General features: G+C 46.9%; 1 protein-coding gene across 2 annotated transcripts in view; it reads left to right on the forward strand.

Moving 5' to 3' along the window:
* The first annotated feature begins 247 nt into the window (after window positions 1-247).
* LOC122395955 (homeobox protein abdominal-A homolog) overlaps window positions 248-18,743 on the forward strand; it is a 41,963-nt gene continuing 23,467 nt past the window's right edge. For both annotated transcript variants that reach the window (XM_043393962.1, XM_043393963.1), the window contains exons 1-2: window positions 248-3,096; window positions 11,702-11,734. In XM_043393962.1, coding sequence (XP_043249897.1) covers window positions 2,343-3,096; window positions 11,702-11,734 — 787 coding nt within the window. In that variant the 5' untranslated portion in view covers window positions 248-2,342. The remainder of the gene's footprint in view (window positions 3,097-11,701; window positions 11,735-18,743) is intronic.

Below are 18,743 nucleotides of genomic sequence, written 5' to 3' on the forward strand. Positions count from 1 at the left end.
AACCGGAGAACCGAACGCTTAACGCGTACTTTCCCGAACGGCTAACAAGGTCTGTATTTATGTTGTGTTTCAGGAGGGGAGAGAGTCGTCCAAGGTAAGTACGACAGCGTGGGTCAGAATGTATCCTGAAACTGATTGTCGTTGATCGGTTAATCGACGGGTTGTATCGTCCAAACAGTAGGAAATAAATTGTAAAATTAATCGAACCCTGAAATCTCGATTCCCTCGTCGTTAAAGCCCTCGTAAAACTCGCGAGACGAAGGAGCTGCCGGTTCGAGGGGCGATCTTGGCCGTTTACCGCGTAGCGTCGCGCTCTCGGCGATCGAGAGCAAGCATAAGTCGCGTTATATTTAAACTTAGTAAGAGTAAGGAAACCGAGCGTTGGGAACGGAAGAAGAGGAATCAATTCGAAGCCTTCCGCGATGCAGGGAGACGGTCGCTGGAGCGATCGAGGACCTTTCCCGCCCCTGCACCTTTCCACCCTCGCGAGGCTTGCCCCTTCCCCGGGCCCCATCGACGATGCCACCACTCTCAGAACGCTGGAATGCCGGCACTATCCCGAGCGGGACGAGTTCAGTGGTTTCCAAGAGTCGAGCAGACGACGCGAAACGGGGGAGAGGCGAGAGAGAGCCGCGGTTCCGACGGAATCGGAATCGAGAACGGTAGAGGAGCGCCATCTGGATCGTCGTTTCGATCGATCGAATCGCGGGAGTCGAGAGCACAGGGCGGGAAGCAAAAGAAACGAAAGAAACGGGGAGCAGATAAGGCGAAAATTGGGAGACCCGGAGGAGAACGTACGCCGTCGGACCCGAAATCGGGAGCCGCGGGTGCGATTAGCAAGATCGATACGAAACTGCGAACCGGGAGAATTGCTGCGCGTTTACGAGCTGGCCGAAAGAGACGCGAGGGAGAAGACTGAGAAGTGTAAAAACAAAGGAGAAGGAAACGACTCGTCGAGGGGGGGAGCGAGAGAGAGAGAGAGAAAAGAGAAAAAAAAAAGCGAAGAAACGCGTGCGAGAGGCTAACGTTCGAAAAACCACGGTTGGCGAGGAGAAAGAGAGGAGCGGAGATTAGAGGAAAACAGAGGGAACGAGTATTCGCGCGAGACGCTCGAAGGCTGGCGAGCGAGGCGGTGTTGTGCAGAGGTTATAGGCAACGTGGCGGGCCAGGAGTTGCACTGGCGAGAGAGAACACGAAGAGGAGAGAACCCGTGGACACGGACGAGGCTCGAGAGCGTGGCGTGGTGAAGCGAGAGCGGCTGTGAGGCGCCCTGAGCTGGAAAGAAACGAGAGAGAGAGCTCGAAGCATAGGCAGCAGCGAAGATCAGAGCGAGGCGAGCCGACCCGGAGAGAGAGAGCCATTCATCTTGGCGCGCCTAGGCGGCGCGCGATTGGTCCACCGCGGATAAGGGAGCGGCGCGATTGGTCGGCTCTGTTTACCAGCTGGTACCCCGGCGCGGCGCGCTCGAGGATCGGAGAAGAGAGGGGGGAACAGAACGGAGAGACAAGCGGCGCCATTATTGTAAGGGGTTACATTTAGCTGGCCGTGGGTTGTAGTACGCGGCGTTCGGGATAGGGGGCTATAGTACCTTCATGCATGGCCCATAAAGGATTCGTCGACTATCCGAGAAGTACGCAAGAAACGGCTTCTAACACCTGACAGGGGCCACGCTCTTCTCTTCTCTTCTCTCTCCGCGTGCCGTCGCCTCGTTCGCCGTCGCAGCCCAATTTCCTTCGCTGGGACCACTGCGTTGGATCAGCTGGGTGGGCCCGAGGAACGACGAAAGACCCGCTGCTTTATCGCCGTGCGTCGTCGCCCCGATGTGGAAGGAATCGTAATTACCATAAAGGAATCGTAACGAGAGCCCCGGTCCGGTGGATTCTCGGGAGCCGAACGACGCGATGCTCTGAGAGACTCGACCACAGACGAACGTTCCGCGGTGTGTCGTCCGCCGTCCGCCGTCGCGAGCCGTCGCGGTGCCTCGCGGACCATCATCATATCCCTCGCGTCCGCTCTCGGGTTCCTGTGATAATGTGTCAAGTTGCGTAAGTGGCGATCGAAATAGTGGGGGTCAAAGGTAAACGGATAACCGAAGGGAAAGGCCCAGGAGACGGGACATTGTGAAAGAAGGGTGCGGAAAAAGAGCTCGGGGGAGTCGGTGTTGTCGGGATCGGACGAGTAAAAAACCCCGGTGCGAACGGTGAGTGCGCGAAAGATGAGGCAGCAGCTGGCGCGCTCGCCAGCGGCACGGTGTCGGTGTTGAGACACTCGACCCGGTCTCCGTGTCCGGGCGTGTCATCGGCATCGAGGCACCGAGAGATCGGCAACCGGTGACAGCCGATATGAGTTCGAAATTCATAATCGATAGTATGCTACCTAAGTACCATCAGCAGTTCCATCATCAACAGTTGTTCACGAGCGCGAACCCAGGCACGATCCAAGCGTGCACCACGAGCCCCGCCACCGCCAGTTTAGAGTCCAGTTTATCCGCGGCTGCGGTCGCGGCCGCGGCAGTGAATTACGCGCAACAGCACAATTCTCCGAGCCCTACCGGCTCCAGTCCCCAGCACTCGGGCAGCTCAGCGTCTACCTCACCGGCGGCACGCACCACCTCTAGCATGTATCCGTACGTATCGGCGGCGGCGGCGCATCATCATCATCAACAGCAGCAAGCGGTCGCGGCGGCGGCCTTCGGTGCCACGTCCAGCATGGTGCCGGGGTTCGGTTCCACCGCGGCCTCGAGCGCCGCGTTGGCCGCGGCCGCGGCCGTCGACGCCGCAACCGCCGGCGACAAGTCATGCCGCTACACCGCCAGCCTCGCTGGAAACGTCGCTCCATCCTCCGCGGACCCGATGGTCAACTACACCCTCAGCCATCATCACCAGAACGGCGCCACACCGGGCAGTTTGGTATCCTCCGCATCCGCATCATCCGCCGTCTCAGCGGCGTCCGCCTCCATGGCTGCCGCCGCGCAATTCTATCATCAGGCCGCCGCCGCGTCGGCCGTCGTCGATCCCTTGACGTCCTGCCAACAACCCACCACCGGACAGCCCGGCATTTCGGACATACCGCGGTACCCGTGGATGTCCATCACCGGTGAGTTCACCTTCGATCTCTCCATTTTACACGCAGCCAAAAACTCAATAGCGTCGCTGATACTTGTCGCGATACATCTTTCGATACTAGCAATGGGTTAAACCCGCTGAGAGACTATACAGACTTGAACCCATTGCTAAAACAACAATGTATCGTTTCGATGCATCGAAATGGCGGGATTAAAGCCCGAATGCAATCTATGAATTAGCGTATTGGCATTTGTTTCGGCTACGATTCGGTATACCAGGCGGTGAGCTGGGTTTGGAGTAGAACACAACAATTTTTGGGAAGAATTCATCAAAGTTTTCCACAAATATGCGTGTAATCTGTAAACGTTGACGAATTCTTCCCAAAAATTCTTGTTTTGATTCATTTTAAACAGAATATAATATCGCTTGAACCTTCTACTCCATTACCACCTGATATACCGAATCGTACCTGAAACAAATGCCTATAAGCTAATTCGTACATTGTATTCGGGCTTTAATTACGCCATTTCGAGGCATCGAAACGATACATTGTTGTTGTATCAATGGGTTTAAGTTCGCTGCTCTCATACTGTTGGAAAATAGAGCGATGAATCAACGTCGAATGAGTTATTGTCGACAGCTTAAAACCATTGCTTGTATCGCGACAAGTATCAAAGTCGGTAGGCCGCTTTACATACTGAATTCTGCATAAAGAATCCCGTTTAACCCTCAAGCGGACTCTCAATCTCAACCGAATTACTTTGCTTAATGTTGATTTTTCCCAAATTGGTAAATAGAAAGCAACCTTCCTTTTAAGCATTTAAAAAATAATGAATAATTGTTTAAAGCGTCCCCAAAAATCCACTTAAGGGTTATTTCGACTCCGACCCTCTGATTTTGATCCAATATTTCTGCAAACGGCCCAAAATTCGTCGAAGTTTGCTGGAATTTTTAACTTTCTCCTGTCTCGTGATAAATCTCCCAGCGAACTTTGATTCCCCGATGTTTACAGACAGTGTGCCCGCAGGTTTCGGTGGCCACTTCATGGGGAATAGACTCTCGGTACGGCTGGTCAAACCTGTGGATAAACTAGCTGGAAATTTTAAACTCGGGTTTTTATTTCGTTTTCAATGCCCTCGAGCGACGGGCCTTGGTTGTTGTGACCTAGCTTAACACGTTTGCTGCGCTAGCTTTTTCGTGGACTTGAACGTTTCACGTTTAACATGGCACGGGACGAATATGTACCGTAATTTTCACTACACGTATGTAATGCAAGAAGCATCGAGTCCATAGACTTGTAATAGAGATTTATAGCATCCTTTCACGAAGCAAAGCTCGCAGCAAACGTTCTATGCTGCTTGTTTACCCCTGCTGTCCCATTTTGTTCCTCGTAGATACATCCAGCTTCCCCATAGTCGAAACCGGGATAAAATTCCAACATTATCGAGCAACTGGAATATTGTTTAACGACAAAGTTACACGCTTGTGTCACTTGTGTCGAGGTCGATTAGATTAGGTCGTATCTGTGGGAACATAGATTATCATTCGGCTGGAAAATAAGCATTTTTGGGTGATTTGTCCCTAAAAAACGGTACGATCGAAACGCCTGAGGTTTTCACCATTTACTTAGCATAAAACTATTCGATAACAATAGATTCAAATTGAGCTAACTAAACAAATATGCCTGCAATCTACACCACAAAGACTTCAAAACTCCCCACAGCGTTGGCCTAAAAGTTTCTCCATTGTTTCGCTCCAAATTATAATACTCGTCTCATACTATAGAAATCATAATATTTTAGTTATCTTTATTACACAGTTCGTCATTATTATATCTCAGTCTTCTCTAAAATCTTTGTTCCGAACAATAAGTTATGGACACGAAAGAATTTTTATTTTTTTTTTAAATCTGCCCGCTACTCTTTGAACAGACGCTACTTTTTCTGTTATATCGTCGTAAACTTCGCACACAGATGTGTTTTTCATGTTTCTATCGGTATTTCCAGCTCTCAAAATAAATTGGGACTACTTAAAACACAATAACCACATGTTCTCGAGGAAATGCCTCAACCGCTTTGCTCGTTAATATAAATAAATAGCGAAAAAGAAAAGAGAATCATAGAAATAGTTAAGTAAACGAGGTCGTCTCACCTTCAAAAACCATAATTAGTAGTTGGAATAACTAATTTGTGGTATAAAGTTTCGTATCTTCGAACGACCTCATTAATCAACGTGAATTTTGCATTTCACTGCGGAGCCTTGAAACAATGAAATAACGTCCTCTAATGTCTACCTTCCCACACGCACACTCTGTCGCTAAAAGCTTGAGCAAGAACCTTATTACAATTCATCCTGATTAGGCTATGCAAATAGCCAGTGTCGCAAAAATTTCGCTGTATCAAGTTGCCCCTATATCTACTTAACCCATTTGCCTCCGTACCGTTAACACAGAAATTCATAATCCTCGTGTTTATCATTTTCTTATAACGCCTACTATTTCCCCCCAATCCGGATGAAATTTCGGTTAGGTGCTCTTCGTGTTCCGACGGAAACTGTGAGCAACTTAGAACGCTGCATTAGGAACCAACGGGCCCCAGTTTCTATTCCTGCGTTCATATTTTTCGTAGACGTTTCAACATTAGAGACGATGTCGAGGAATTCAGATAGCGATCTCCATTTACAAATAACGATGGACGACCCAGGACGGTGTTTAACGCACTCGAAAACGGAGCGTGGTTAATTTGCGGAAATATAAGCTATAAAGCAGGTCACAAGGCTTGAAACGAGGGTTCTTTATCAAATGACACTCGTGCCCCGTTCACCCTACGTGCAATAAAGCTCTAACCCAATAAAAAAAAATTTTTAATCCAAGTAACTCGCTTACGATTCAGCCGTGTCGCGGCTACGACAAAGTAAATACCGACGCGAAACGTTTAAAAATCGCCAATTTGCGTAAGGACGTACTTCAGTGCGTATCTTGGCCGTTGGTCACGCTCGACGGGGAAACGGAGATAGCGGTTTGGAAAAAAAAAAAAAATATTTAACTCGTTACTTTTAATCTCGGTCTATCGTACGCGATCGTTAAATGCTCCGTTTGCGTTTCCTCTTTCCGAACGGAAGATGGGAAATGGCCGATACGCTAGCCCGGTAGAGATAGATCCGGCGAACCGTTCGTGGCGTTTTAATATGGCGCTAAATTGGCCGCCGAGAAGGGTGAAATCAATAATAGAATTAACGTTATCGTCGATCGGCCATTCGTACGTCATTTCGATCGTTGTTACGCTATCGACGCGCGTCCGCGTCGGATGTTGTTCTTAATAATGCACGAGAGATAACGATAACGCCTGGTAGGTTGCACGAAACGCACGATTAAAAAGTAACGAATTCGTCCGTTTCTTCGGTGCGTTATTTGCAAGTCAAAGTTGCGTTCCGAGCAATAAATTAATGGCGCGGTAAATTGCTGTTCGGTGCTTCCCGTTGCGGATTTATCGGTACAATTTTATCGGGCGATCGGAATCGTGCAAAACACGCGAACGGAGATGCGCGACTATTTATGCAGAAATTAGAATCCCCTTGTTGTCGCGTTTCGTAAAATGAAACGCAGGAATAGTCTGGGATGGAGCATCTTGGATCCGAAACTGACCTACGATATTTAACAATCTTCTGAATTCCCCTGTCTGCTTAAAACGCAGTCGTTCGTTAGATTACATTGAATTTCCTTTGTAAATTAATACCCATTAACGGTTTCTTTAAACGAACGTGTACAGGCGAGCGGAGCCGCGGGCAAAAGCTATTAAGGCTGCTGGGGGAATAAATGGCCGATTGAAACATGCTCGGATTTACCACGCTATGGCAACAGTTGTTGTACCCCTTTGTTTTCATGCGGCGATAAAGTCTAGTCTTCGCGGAATAAAATACCTTCCTTATTTTAGTGTACCATGTTGTCCAAACAAAGTGTTGCAAGTTGCTTTCTCGGGAGCCAGTAAATATATCGACTCCATTTTTCTTAGCTAAACGGACCAGGTTAATTCAATGTCAAACTTTACTTTATCATCTCTCCACGAGGCAATTACACAAGATTTACAGATTAATACATCACAGAAGAAAATTTAATTTCCGCCCGTTCTAAGGTTCCAAGTTCAATAGTTAACGCCCATTTCGATTCGCGAGTAATTATTCCCGCCCAAAATCGTTCGTTTGCTTACACGACCCGTTATAAATATCCGTCGAGTACGCGGTTGGAAAATAAACGGTTTTCGTTTCGCGTGCCGCGAGAGGAGCGGCTAAATGAATTTTCCGCGACGAGCGTTCGTTCGTCCGATCTAACACAAGTTCCGACACGGTGAACAGCGATCCCGATTGGCGATTCTCGTCGATGTTGGGGATGTTCAATTTACGGGAACAATGGGCAAGCGTGCTCGAGGCGCGATAGGAGGCCTGAAACCTCGCGCCGTTTCCGCGACGAGCCGTGTTCCCTCCGTGTTTCGCATAATGCATTCCACGCCGCGCTTGTACACGCTCGGCGCCTTTGTCCGCGGGGGCATTAGCGCGAACAAAGTGCCCGACGGCGTTTAACGCGTGTATTTTGCGCGAAACGAGCGCCAACGGCGACCTGTCGTCGCGTGAAAACCGCCTCGAGTATTTTTGAAGACGATCCGCGACACATCGGTTAACCATTGTTTCTCGTGGCCCGTTGTTCCTCGCGACGACGGTAAATTTCACACCCCCGTCCCTGCCTCGCGAAAGAAACGCGCTCAAGGCTTCTCGGGGGGACCTGGAAAATACACGAAACCGAAATAATTGCATTTACTACGTGACAAAGCTTCGTTGCTACAGGATGCATCTCTTTTTTTTTATTGTTACGCATTTTTCTGGTCCCTCGCCGTATCAGTTTCGAGTTAATTAAAAACGATCGACTCGCTGCTTTTCATTTTTCAATTATATATTTTTGGGGTGTCGAAGCGTCCCCACGATATTACTAACGTTGAGCTTGAATATCGTTTTGTTTTGCACGAAATTATTAAGATAATACGATGTTCCTTGCAATTCCGGTTAATTGTTTATTCAACGTTTCGATCCAAGTCGCGGGGGTCATCTCCGCGAATGGCATTAGCAATGCAGTAATCAGTAATCAGTGTTTACCGAATCGTAAACGACGAGCAAATTCAACGTGACGTATGTAAATATTTTTTTTAACGAGCAGATAAAACTGAAAACTCCACTCAAGAAGTTAATTAGAACATAGAAAATTTACCACGTCGCTGATGAAGGAACGAAAATTTGAATTGTAGAATGAACGTAGCCATTAAATTGCCGCGCGTTGGTTTCGCTAGTTATCTGTTATTCAAATAAAATTTCGCCCGCATCTCGCGATTCAAACGCGAGTTAAAAATAAGTCGTTAACGCAAAATGGTATTTGTTTAAGCGTGGCTCCGTTCCCGAGATATTCGAGTTTGAAAGTGAGGTATGCACGCAGTCGACCATATCCTTCGTAACGTATGTCTTTTTAATCCATGCTAGTTACTTACGTCTGGTTTTATAAACATTGACGGTGGCATAATTTATTTCTTATCGGCCTTAGTACCTTAATTAATTCTTAATTTCCAACAAGTTATTACGATAACACGACGCAACTAAACACCGCCGAGTACAATTTCTTAATAGTTGCTTCTCAAATAAATGAGTTACATTATTCGACGGTGGAAACGGCATGTAGGAGGCGATAAAACCTCCTACGATCGAGTAGAAAAATCTTACAGCCGTTGGAAAAATGAAAAATGGTGAATTCATTATGTTCAATTCGTAACTGCCTTGTTTAACCATACAGACATGACTCTGTACGCAATAACAAGGAAAATATTCCCAGCATATTTTCTGCTATTAAACTCGTATTAGTTTCGTGCCAGTATCGGTAAATCACAATCAGACTTTCCAAATTCGATCGAAAGACAGATCTTTTGTCGCGTGGAGTCGTTTCTTCGTAACATCGTACGCGATAAACAGGATGCTCGAGGATTTCAAAGCTCGTCGCAAGAAATTCTCGTGGCAAGTGACTTTAGAATCTCGACCCAGGCTAACCCTCCTAGGTACCTGAGTGTCTCGGATAGTCTCGCACCCTAAGACGTTCACCCTTCTGTATTCAAAATGTCAAATATGTGCGAAACTTTCGTCCAGGGAACGGATACTGAATAAAACGAACGTAGTTAAATTTTCCAATTTTTATTCGACCCTTGAGCAGCATTTGGGGAAGAAAATTAAATCGTTATTCGTTAGAAGTAACTGAAATCTTGGACGCCTGGTAACTTTGTTGATAGCGAAAGTGGTTATAATATCGAGTATTTCATGGGACAATGGTAATGGTCCAATAACGATGATCGTACGGTTTCGCGCGTAAGGCGTCCTCTAATAATTCGCTCCAACTATAACGGATCTCATCGACCGACCGCTAGACGGGCGTCTCGACGAACGGCCGCCTTAAAATATCGCGTCGCATCCGGGGCTAACGCTGGAATATCCACGCGATCCGCGAATTAACGTCAGTTCTAGCCGATTTTAAATTACCCAAGACGACGAAATTTTCGTCCCGGTTCGCCCGGCGACGAACACGGCCGTTCGAATATATCGCGATGAAGCCGTAATCGTCGAGTATGCAAATTATTTACCGAGGACCGTTCCGCTATCAACGCCACGCCGTGATGCTCCTATAAACGTATTAAACTGCTGAGCTTTCACGCGTTTTTTACCATCGACTCGAGGCGAAAGAGAGACGGAGAGATCCACGGTTATGTCCGCGATTAACGACGCCGTCTCTAGGCGTTCCAGGATCCACGGTTGCCTAATGCGTTTCGATCGTACCTCCTCGATTTATTTATTACCTGTATCGATGCACAGATAGAGATCGCGAGCTTAATTGTTAGCGTTCGATGATCTCGAGGCTACCATCGAACTGATTTCCATGGGATTTACACGCTTTGGCTGGCATAAATTTTTTGTTAGAGAGATACTTAATTTGCTGTACAGGATATTAGCAATTGGTATACGCGTATCCTGATAGATTGTTAGGTTTTAATGGCTCCACGGTTCAATTTTAATGGGGAATTTGTTGGATGGAGAACGTGTTAATTGCTGGCTTCCTTAGCGATTTCTCGTACGGGACTACTGTATACTCATACTGTATGCTTACGGAAGTCGACCATCTTTAAATATTTTAGGATTATTTCACCGACCCGTTACTGTTATGAAAAACGGTACGTATATATTTTTCTAAAATTAATCGTAATCCCGAATCGTAGCAAGGTTTCGAAAATCGTGCCAATACGATTTATGAATTCACGGTAAACGCGTTCGCTGCCACGCATCTGGCTTATCACGTACATAGGATATGTGACACGCATCTAGCTTATCGCGTTATTTATGTAACACTTTATTTCTCATTTGAAACCGCCGTCACGGATGCGTAACAACGATGATTTGTCACTTTACGCAAAAAATTCGAATCTATTTTAAATTACTAGAGAGATAACGCAAGAAAAATCGAACGAAAATTATTTCTATTCCCTTATTTTCGTTCCGTTCAACGGAGAAGACTGGTTTCACTCGCTTTGCAACGAACGCGAGTTCACCTGGTCCACCTTCGTTAGACTGTGCGTCCTTTTTTCGTCCATAACGCGACCTTATCGGGCACCGTTCGCGAGAAGCGTCTATTCGTGATTCAATAAAGTCCTTATCTGGTTTACGAGTGCGTAAGAATAACTTTTACGATCCGGGAAACCTCCGCGCTATTGCTCTTGTCGCGGTAGTCGCCGCGTGATTTATCGGTACAAATGTTCGTCCATAGTCGGATAACGCCGCGATCGAGCCATTATAGTCGCTAACTCCTGGCGGATGACCACCAGGAAAAATGTTCCCTCGAGCACGGTAGCTGGCGTCGATGACGAATTGCTTCGCCATTTTACGAGACCTCCGCGAAACCCTTCTTTCGACCCAAATAGACATTTAAAGTGAAGACGACAGGGGCCAGCCAAAACGTTTGAAATATTTAAACACCATCTTTGGGAATGGATTGGGTTTTAATAAACAATGAATCTAAAGGCGACTCTCACGAGTGACTAAGATGGAGGTCGTAAGACGTTTGTCTCCGTTTCGAAACGGTTTGGTGTCTCTGATTGGGCGCGTTTCTTGTCGGGCGTCGCGATTACAGGAGATAGACGTCAGCCTAATCCGGCGACGTTTCTGTTTAATCGAGGGAGACCAGGTGGGAGCGAGGGATTAAGTCCCGTTACGCTCGAACGTTCCACGATCCGTTCGTCTAATCCTCGTTCCTAGGCGGGATAGAAGTTACAGCGAGAGCTTTGCGTGTCGGTCCGCCGCGAATTTCCTACTTTCTAATTGCGTATCCGGTGGAATAAGTTTCGACGCGCCTCCCCGTACTACCCCCGTTGCTCGATTTTTCTATCCCTCCTTGCGCCCGATGCTCCCTTGAAGCGCTCCTTGGGTCTGTTTGCGTGTCGGGTAGTTCGTCCGTAGCCTTATGCATGTTTCACGTACCGGGGTTAAAGAGCTCGATAATATCCGTATCGGATCGATTCACCACGAACACTCTCTCTAATTACGATTCTTTCTATTTTTACTTGCAGATTGGATGAGCCCCTTCGACAGAGTCGTGTGCGGTGAGTATTATCTTGTTGTCGCTGGCGACGTTGCTGTTAGCTGAAACCTATCGCCTGGAAACTTTTTTCGTTTCGAGCATCGATATTTGGAGACGAGGTTTTTTCGCCATATTTCGCGGTCGCCGCCATGTTGGCTGCCGCGGACGGGCAGCGAACTTTCGATCTGTTCCGCGTGAACTGGCTGGATATACAAACTTACTTCGCGCGGTAAGTAAAAACACAAAGAACATTCGGCGAAACGAATCACTATATTGTACTTTCAAGCATCCTTGAAAGAGTTAAAAATTTGATTTATGCGCGAAGATCGTCGGTTCGAAACGGTCGTAGAAGTAAAAGGAACTCTCGAGTTCCCCGAGCGTGTGTGCAGCCCGCACATGTGGCGGCCATACTTTCGAGCGTAAACGCCAGTTTCATTCACGGGGCTAAATCGTACGAGACGCTAGTTTCTCGTGGCCCCTATTTCGACGATCGAATTCCCGTCTCGGGGGCGAAATAAAAATTATCGGGCGTAGCGACGTAACGAGACGACGTTCGTTTATTTTTTAGCGATCGTACGAAGGTCGAGGAACGAGTTTCCAGAGTCCGCGGGAAGATTCGGTTGTAAAAGTTCGAAGTTCGGCCCGGGAGTTTGGCGATAAAAGCGCGCCGTCGTTAAACTTTACTTACAATTTCACCCAACGATATACCGGTTGAAATAAGTCGCTTTAGAGCTAATTCGCGCGCCTATTTCGCGTTCGAGGACACGTCGATGACCCAACTCTTGCTTTCAACGCGATGGCGCCGTTCGCGGATTCATTGCTGCGTAAAAGAACAAAAAAAAAAAAGAAAAAAAAGAAAAGAAAAAGTGTCCTTGGTCGGATTGCGTCCCGAACCCACGTGGCTGGAACTGTGTCGGAGAAAAGTCAAGGCCACGAGTTCGAGTTCGAGTTCGAGTTCGAGTTCGAGTTCGAGTTCGAGTTCGGTCGTTTGCTCGAATCCTGGGTGCCGGTAGCACGTGCTACCATAACCCGTACCCTATTCGTTTATGTTGGTTGCGCATGCAAGAAGGACATGTATACGGCCAACTACACCTGTCGTCGCAGTGATAATGTTGCCCGCAAATTATCACCGCGACTATCTTTTATACGGCCTATTACGGCCCGACAATGACGCAGTAAACAGCGATTAGGTGAAATTAAAACCTCGCTCGTCGGACTTATCGCGATGGTTTGTTTACATTGGGCGGATCATAATTTCAAATAAGAGGAAGTCGCTGTGCGCGATGGGAACAGTTAACCGGGTATTTACACCGCCAACAATTCCGAACGAAACACAATCGGGACGAGGGTTGCTCTATGGTTTGTTCGCCCGGGCATTTTAGTATAATAGAACAGGAAAGTAGCGATTCTTTGTTTACGAATCGAATTTTATCGATTTCTGGTGGACAGCTCGATCGATCGTTTGCTTTTGTTTGATGGAAGATGATCGGAGTTTACTTTAAAGGGCGGTTAAAGATTCGAGGTCGGGTCGATATGGCGGACGAATCGGTGTTTTAGAAACACGGAGGTGTGCAAGGTTTTCCTGGCAACGTCTCGACAGACGCAACTTTAATGCGTTAAGGAGGTTGGGCTTCGTCAGCCAAAATACCTGTGGGAATGTGTTGCACGAAGACCTCCAGGATGTTTGACTAATTGTAATCGAAGTTATGTGCGCGAATCAACGTTAGTCCCGCGGACTGGCGATGCATTATGCATACGGTGCTCGTTCACGGCGTATTCCTTTTTGCCCCGATCTCTTTTGCATCGATAATCGCGACGCGAAAACCTCGCCACACTTTCAACACCGACGTACAATCCTGGGATCTTCGATAGCCATATCCATCCCTCGATAGATCACCAGTGAAACATTTCAAAAGAAAACAAATGGGATGCTAAAAATTTCGTGAAATATTTATTACAAAAATTGTACAGTAGTAGGATTGAAAAGGTTTGAGCGTACTTTAATAGTTCGCACAATAGTTCAGCCAAAATAAGACGAAAATCATTTCCGGTCACACGGTATATTTTCGGTAAAGAATTTTGTTCTCGAAAGTACGTAGGATTTCGGGGGTATCTGTATTCACCAAAAATGATTGCAATTGACCATTCTAGCTAAAAATAATTTTTTTAGAATGATTTGAAATTTTTTAATTCCGTCGAAAAATTTGTCCAATTATTGAATTCTTTTCTCGAAACTCGTTAGGATTTCGAAGGTATGTATATTCACCAAAAATGATTGTAATTGACCCCAGTAACTGGAAATAATTTTTTTAGAACGATTTAAAAATTTTTTTTTTCGCCGAAAAATTTAGACATCTCGATTTTTTTTCTCGAAAGTGGTGAGGATTTCGGGGATATATTTAATAACCAAAAATGGTTGCAATTGACCCCCGCAGCCGAGAATAATTTTTCCGTGATCGATTTGAAATTTTTTAATTCAACGGAGCATCCATCAACAAATTGATATTCTTGACTTTTGTCTTATTTTGGCCTCTAAAATCTCCCATTAACATTTCTCCCAAAATGTATAAACGTTTCAAAGCAATAATATCTTTGCATTCTCTTAAAAAATTAAATTTTCCCCGATCCAGAAATGAGAAACGCTGATATGTCGTTTGTAAAACGATGAGCTCGGTGCACTTGTAAATCTTTGCGCGCGTTGTTTTATGGTCAGAGTAACGAGCAAGATAAGGTGGTCTATTCGCGTACGCGTTTTCGATTTCGAGCGTCGATCGATGGAGACGTGCTCGGGGCCCTGGAGAAGGGTCTCGATGGTTTTTCCCAGGAAGCGTGTCGTCGGTTCTCCAAATTTTAATATATCGATGGAAAGGGCCGTTTTCGAATTCCGCGGCGCTCCGTTCGCGCTCGCTATAAAGTAATGCAAGATTAGCACTTTGAATTCAACTCAAGCGCGTCATTCTTTCTCCGCCACTGGCTGGCAATATCCGTCGCCGTGTCTACGGGCGTAATCTATCGCCGGTACGTGAACGTACTGCACCGTCGCGTTTTCAGATTGGCATCGGCGACTGGGTGGCTTCGAAGACCGCGGCCGATAGAATGGCCGTGCACGGTCTCGCCGTAGGATTCCAATTGGGGCGAAAATTATATACATTTTCGCCCGGGGGAACGCCAGCGACACGGCACAATATAGAAAAATGCCACGGTTGCGAAATTAGCTCCTCGATTCTTGAAAGATTCCGACTTCGACCTCTTCCGAGAGGGACTCGATCAATTTCCACGGTAAATAATTCAATGAATTGATCCTTTAACGGATCAGGAATTCAATAATACGAAGTTCGAAGGTGTTTGAGAACGCACGACAAACTTTTGTTGTTACTTTGGGAACATTTAGTTGTAAAAGTACGAAAGAAGTACTTACGTACGTTCAGCGATACGATATTAACCGGGAGATACGCGTATCTAATCTTTCACTCTCGGTATGCAAACGCACTGCATTTTGAGGTCAGGGTTCGGCGTTGTGCCCGATGGCTTCTCGTGGATATTATTCCGCGAGTCCGTTTCTGTAGGAGTCGCTCCGTTTGGATCGGTACCAAATTTCGTAACTTATAATTTACGTGGAATCTGGTAGCAGAGACGGGCCAAATGCCCGAATAAAAATTTTCGCGCAACGAACGAAAGATACTCCCTAAATATAAAATAAAAATATTTAATCGTTTGATATCTTCTTTTAAAGTCGAAATAAAATTCGTTGTAAGAGTTTTGTTGCGGATAGGGACTAATGGTAAATCGAAATAGCTGCCACAACAAAAGGAGGAAAACCGGCGGAGCAAAATAGGATAATGGGAATCCATAGAACGGGTTACGTAACTCAGTCCCGTGACGTTTCTCTTTCCATTCTCCGACGGCAGCGAATGTTTGGCGCATTCGCGACAGAGTTCAGTGGCCAGTAAACGTCTAGCCGGGTTTTGTGTACGCTCGGCTATCACGAGATAATGTATAATTTATAAACAGTTCGATCTGCTGGCAGCAGTGCGCCGGCGAACATTCTTGTTGGCTTACTCAGGACTGTTCCAGGAGCGTTCCGTGCTCCACCACCCTTTGATTAACCCCCGTTGGTGTACTGCGTCGTTCCTGGAAACGTTTACCTCCAGTAACCGGGCAAAAAGGAACGGTAATGGTCGAATCTTCGAAATTACAGACAGAATTCGTTCCTTTCTTATCGTAAAACATTGGCGGAACAAAACGTCTGTCGGTCGTGGGCGCTATTAGCGCGATTCGTTGTCGTATTCTACATGGACGACGTAGGGCGAATGCTAAATGTTCCTAAAATCTCGCTACGGGGCACGTTGGACGAATCGATTATTCATCGTGAGAGCAACTGGGCAATAAAATGGACCTCGAAGTCCATGAATCAACAATAGGCGTATTTAAAGATCTCAAAATTGCCTTTTCCTCTAATATTTCTAAAAATTCCGCTCTGCAACACCCACACTTGCCCACGATTTCTCAACAAGAAAAATTAAACTACCATTAGAGCTTTATCGAATCTAAAAATAATCGATCCAGTGTGCATGCTCTTTATGTACATTCTGGACGAAACGGTGATCCCCGTAGCGCATACTGACGAAGGGTGCAATAAAAAGGAAAGCCATCGAGGGTTGTCCCAAACGATACTATGGACGTTTCGGGGTGGCGTGTAACGCGATTTTCGCTGGCCAGCTAGCGCGATAATGCCGCAACGGTACGGGCCAGTTTAATCTATCTCTGGTTCGCGAACGTTCTGCATTTTGATGTTAGGGCTCAGCGGCTTGGGTACGTTGGATTTCGGTGTGTACACGGGGGCTAGCACGAGATAATGTATAATTTATAATCAGACCGTTTCTCTGGCAACAGTGCGCCACTGCACGGACTGAATCTTCCGCCCCCAAAAGCCCGCCAACCCCTCATTAGCATTCGATGATGGCTGCCGCGTCCTGCAGCGTCCGTATTATCCCATTTCATCGTTCCAGCCCTCCCCTACCTGGGCTTCTGCTCCTTTCCACCCGCCCTCGTCTCCCACTGTGTCTCTCTTCCTCGTCCCCCGTCCCTATTTCACACCTATCCCGTCTCTCTCGAATCTGCCGCCATCAGGTACCCGACATTTTCTCCAAAAGACGACGCACCAACTTTGGGAAACTGATTGTTTCTCCTAGCTAGTGGGAAACTTGGATATCCCATATTTGCATCTCAGAGGGTGCTTTCCAAACCTCTTCAAAATATTGTTGACTTTCTGATATTCGCAAGTACCACGAAGATAGTTAACGCTGCGGTTTTCAAAGTTTCTTTCGGGCGAAAAGTTCACCCCTTCGTGGCTCGGGAAGGGAAAGTGCGGAGGACAAGGGTAGGGAAGTTTTTGAGGGTGATCTCGCAAGACGGTCCCGTCGAAGGTCGTCGCCGGGAAGCCCCGCTTCCGGGTAGGCCTCGGGAGAAGTCGGAGCCAGGTCAGAATCCTGTTGTCACCGAGATTATTGAAACTGCAGTTTTATGGGCCTTAAAAGCAGTTTAATTGCTGTTATATAAGTGTTTATGCGCCGGCGGGTTTGGCCTCCGCCTGCGCCACCCCGAAACGTTTATTTTATGGTCATACGGCGGCCGTGGCGGCACGTACCCCGTTTCGTCGCGTGCCGAAGCCATCATACCGATCAAATCCTCGGGACGACTTGGCCGATTCTAAATGTCACCGTAGATTCACGCTTCTGCCTGTTTCAAAATAAATATCTGCCCCGGTGGAGGAGCCCGTGACACGGGTTATTTTCGGTCGCTCGAGGCAATTTCTGCGGAGACGCGAGACACCCACGCACCATCCATCCTTTCTTTTCTTTCTTCGCCCCCCTACCATCCCTTCCCATACCGTCTCGATTCCCCAGTCTCTCGCGAATATTTTCTTTATAATTGGCTTCGTTAACTGGTCGACCGGTAGGTACTTTATCCATTTTTTTCTCTCCCTCTCTTCTCTCTTTCTCTTCGTTTTACGCTTGTAAATTTCCGACGATAAGCGAACCGGTATCGTCGACGCGCTATCAACCCGTTCGCCGGCGAAGTACTATAGCGGAAGTGCATTCGAGAGAGTCGTTTGCAAATACGACGTGCCTTAACGGCGCACGAACCGGCCGTTTCGCCGTTTTCATTCACTCCCGTTCCCGGCGACATGTTTATTTTGAGCGATTTCCTTCGCCCCGGAATCCTCCGGATCGGCAGCCGCACGTACGGTGCTCCTCCAGCCCCGACACGCTTTTATTCCCCCTCCGCCCCCATGATGATGATATGCAAACGATTGCGTCGCGTGCTCCGTTACACGTCGTTACGGATTTAAGAAACATCCATAGTCACGGTGCTGCGCGACCGGACAGAATAGAGCGATCGATTTGGCGAACGGTCGCTCCGGAATTTCCACAAACGCGATAACACCCTGTAACAACGCCGTGGACGTTTCGTTTCAAACGGAGAATTTAACTCACCCTGTGCCTGGAATAGAAATATCAGGTCGTGTTAAATTTCCAGCCTTTTTTCACCCAATTAGCGATAACTTATCGAAACGGTATGCAATTCCCCGCACATTGTCGGCTCGACATAAATTTCCGGAACTTTTATTTTCCTTCAATGCAAAGCCAAGACGGCCAGACGATGTTCGGTTTCGAATTTAGAAGCGCGATATATAAATTAGGGATAATAAATAAATTAAAATAAAGTGAAAAATAAACGCGAAACGCGAGAGATATAATCGTTCGCTCGGTTGCGTCTGACAGTAATTAAACGGATACATTATTTTCGCAAAGTGTGAAAAACAGGCCAATTAATATTAGCCCGACACTCGCTTCGGTGATATTATTGCAGGAAAATCGTAAAATGGCGTGAAGTGTACTGATTACGGTAACTGCGAACGTTAAGTGAACGTCGTCACTATCTGTGCTCCTCTTGATGTAAAGTGCTTGTATTTGTCTCAAGTACGCTAAAATTTATTCCGAACGTATACTAAATTCGTTTGAAAGAAT

Source organism: Colletes gigas, unplaced genomic scaffold (assembly GCF_013123115.1).
Source record: "Colletes gigas isolate AHSC1104 unplaced genomic scaffold, ASM1312311v1 Colletes_gigas_Sc00006, whole genome shotgun sequence".
Lineage (NCBI taxonomy): Eukaryota > Metazoa > Arthropoda > Insecta > Hymenoptera > Colletidae > Colletes > Colletes gigas.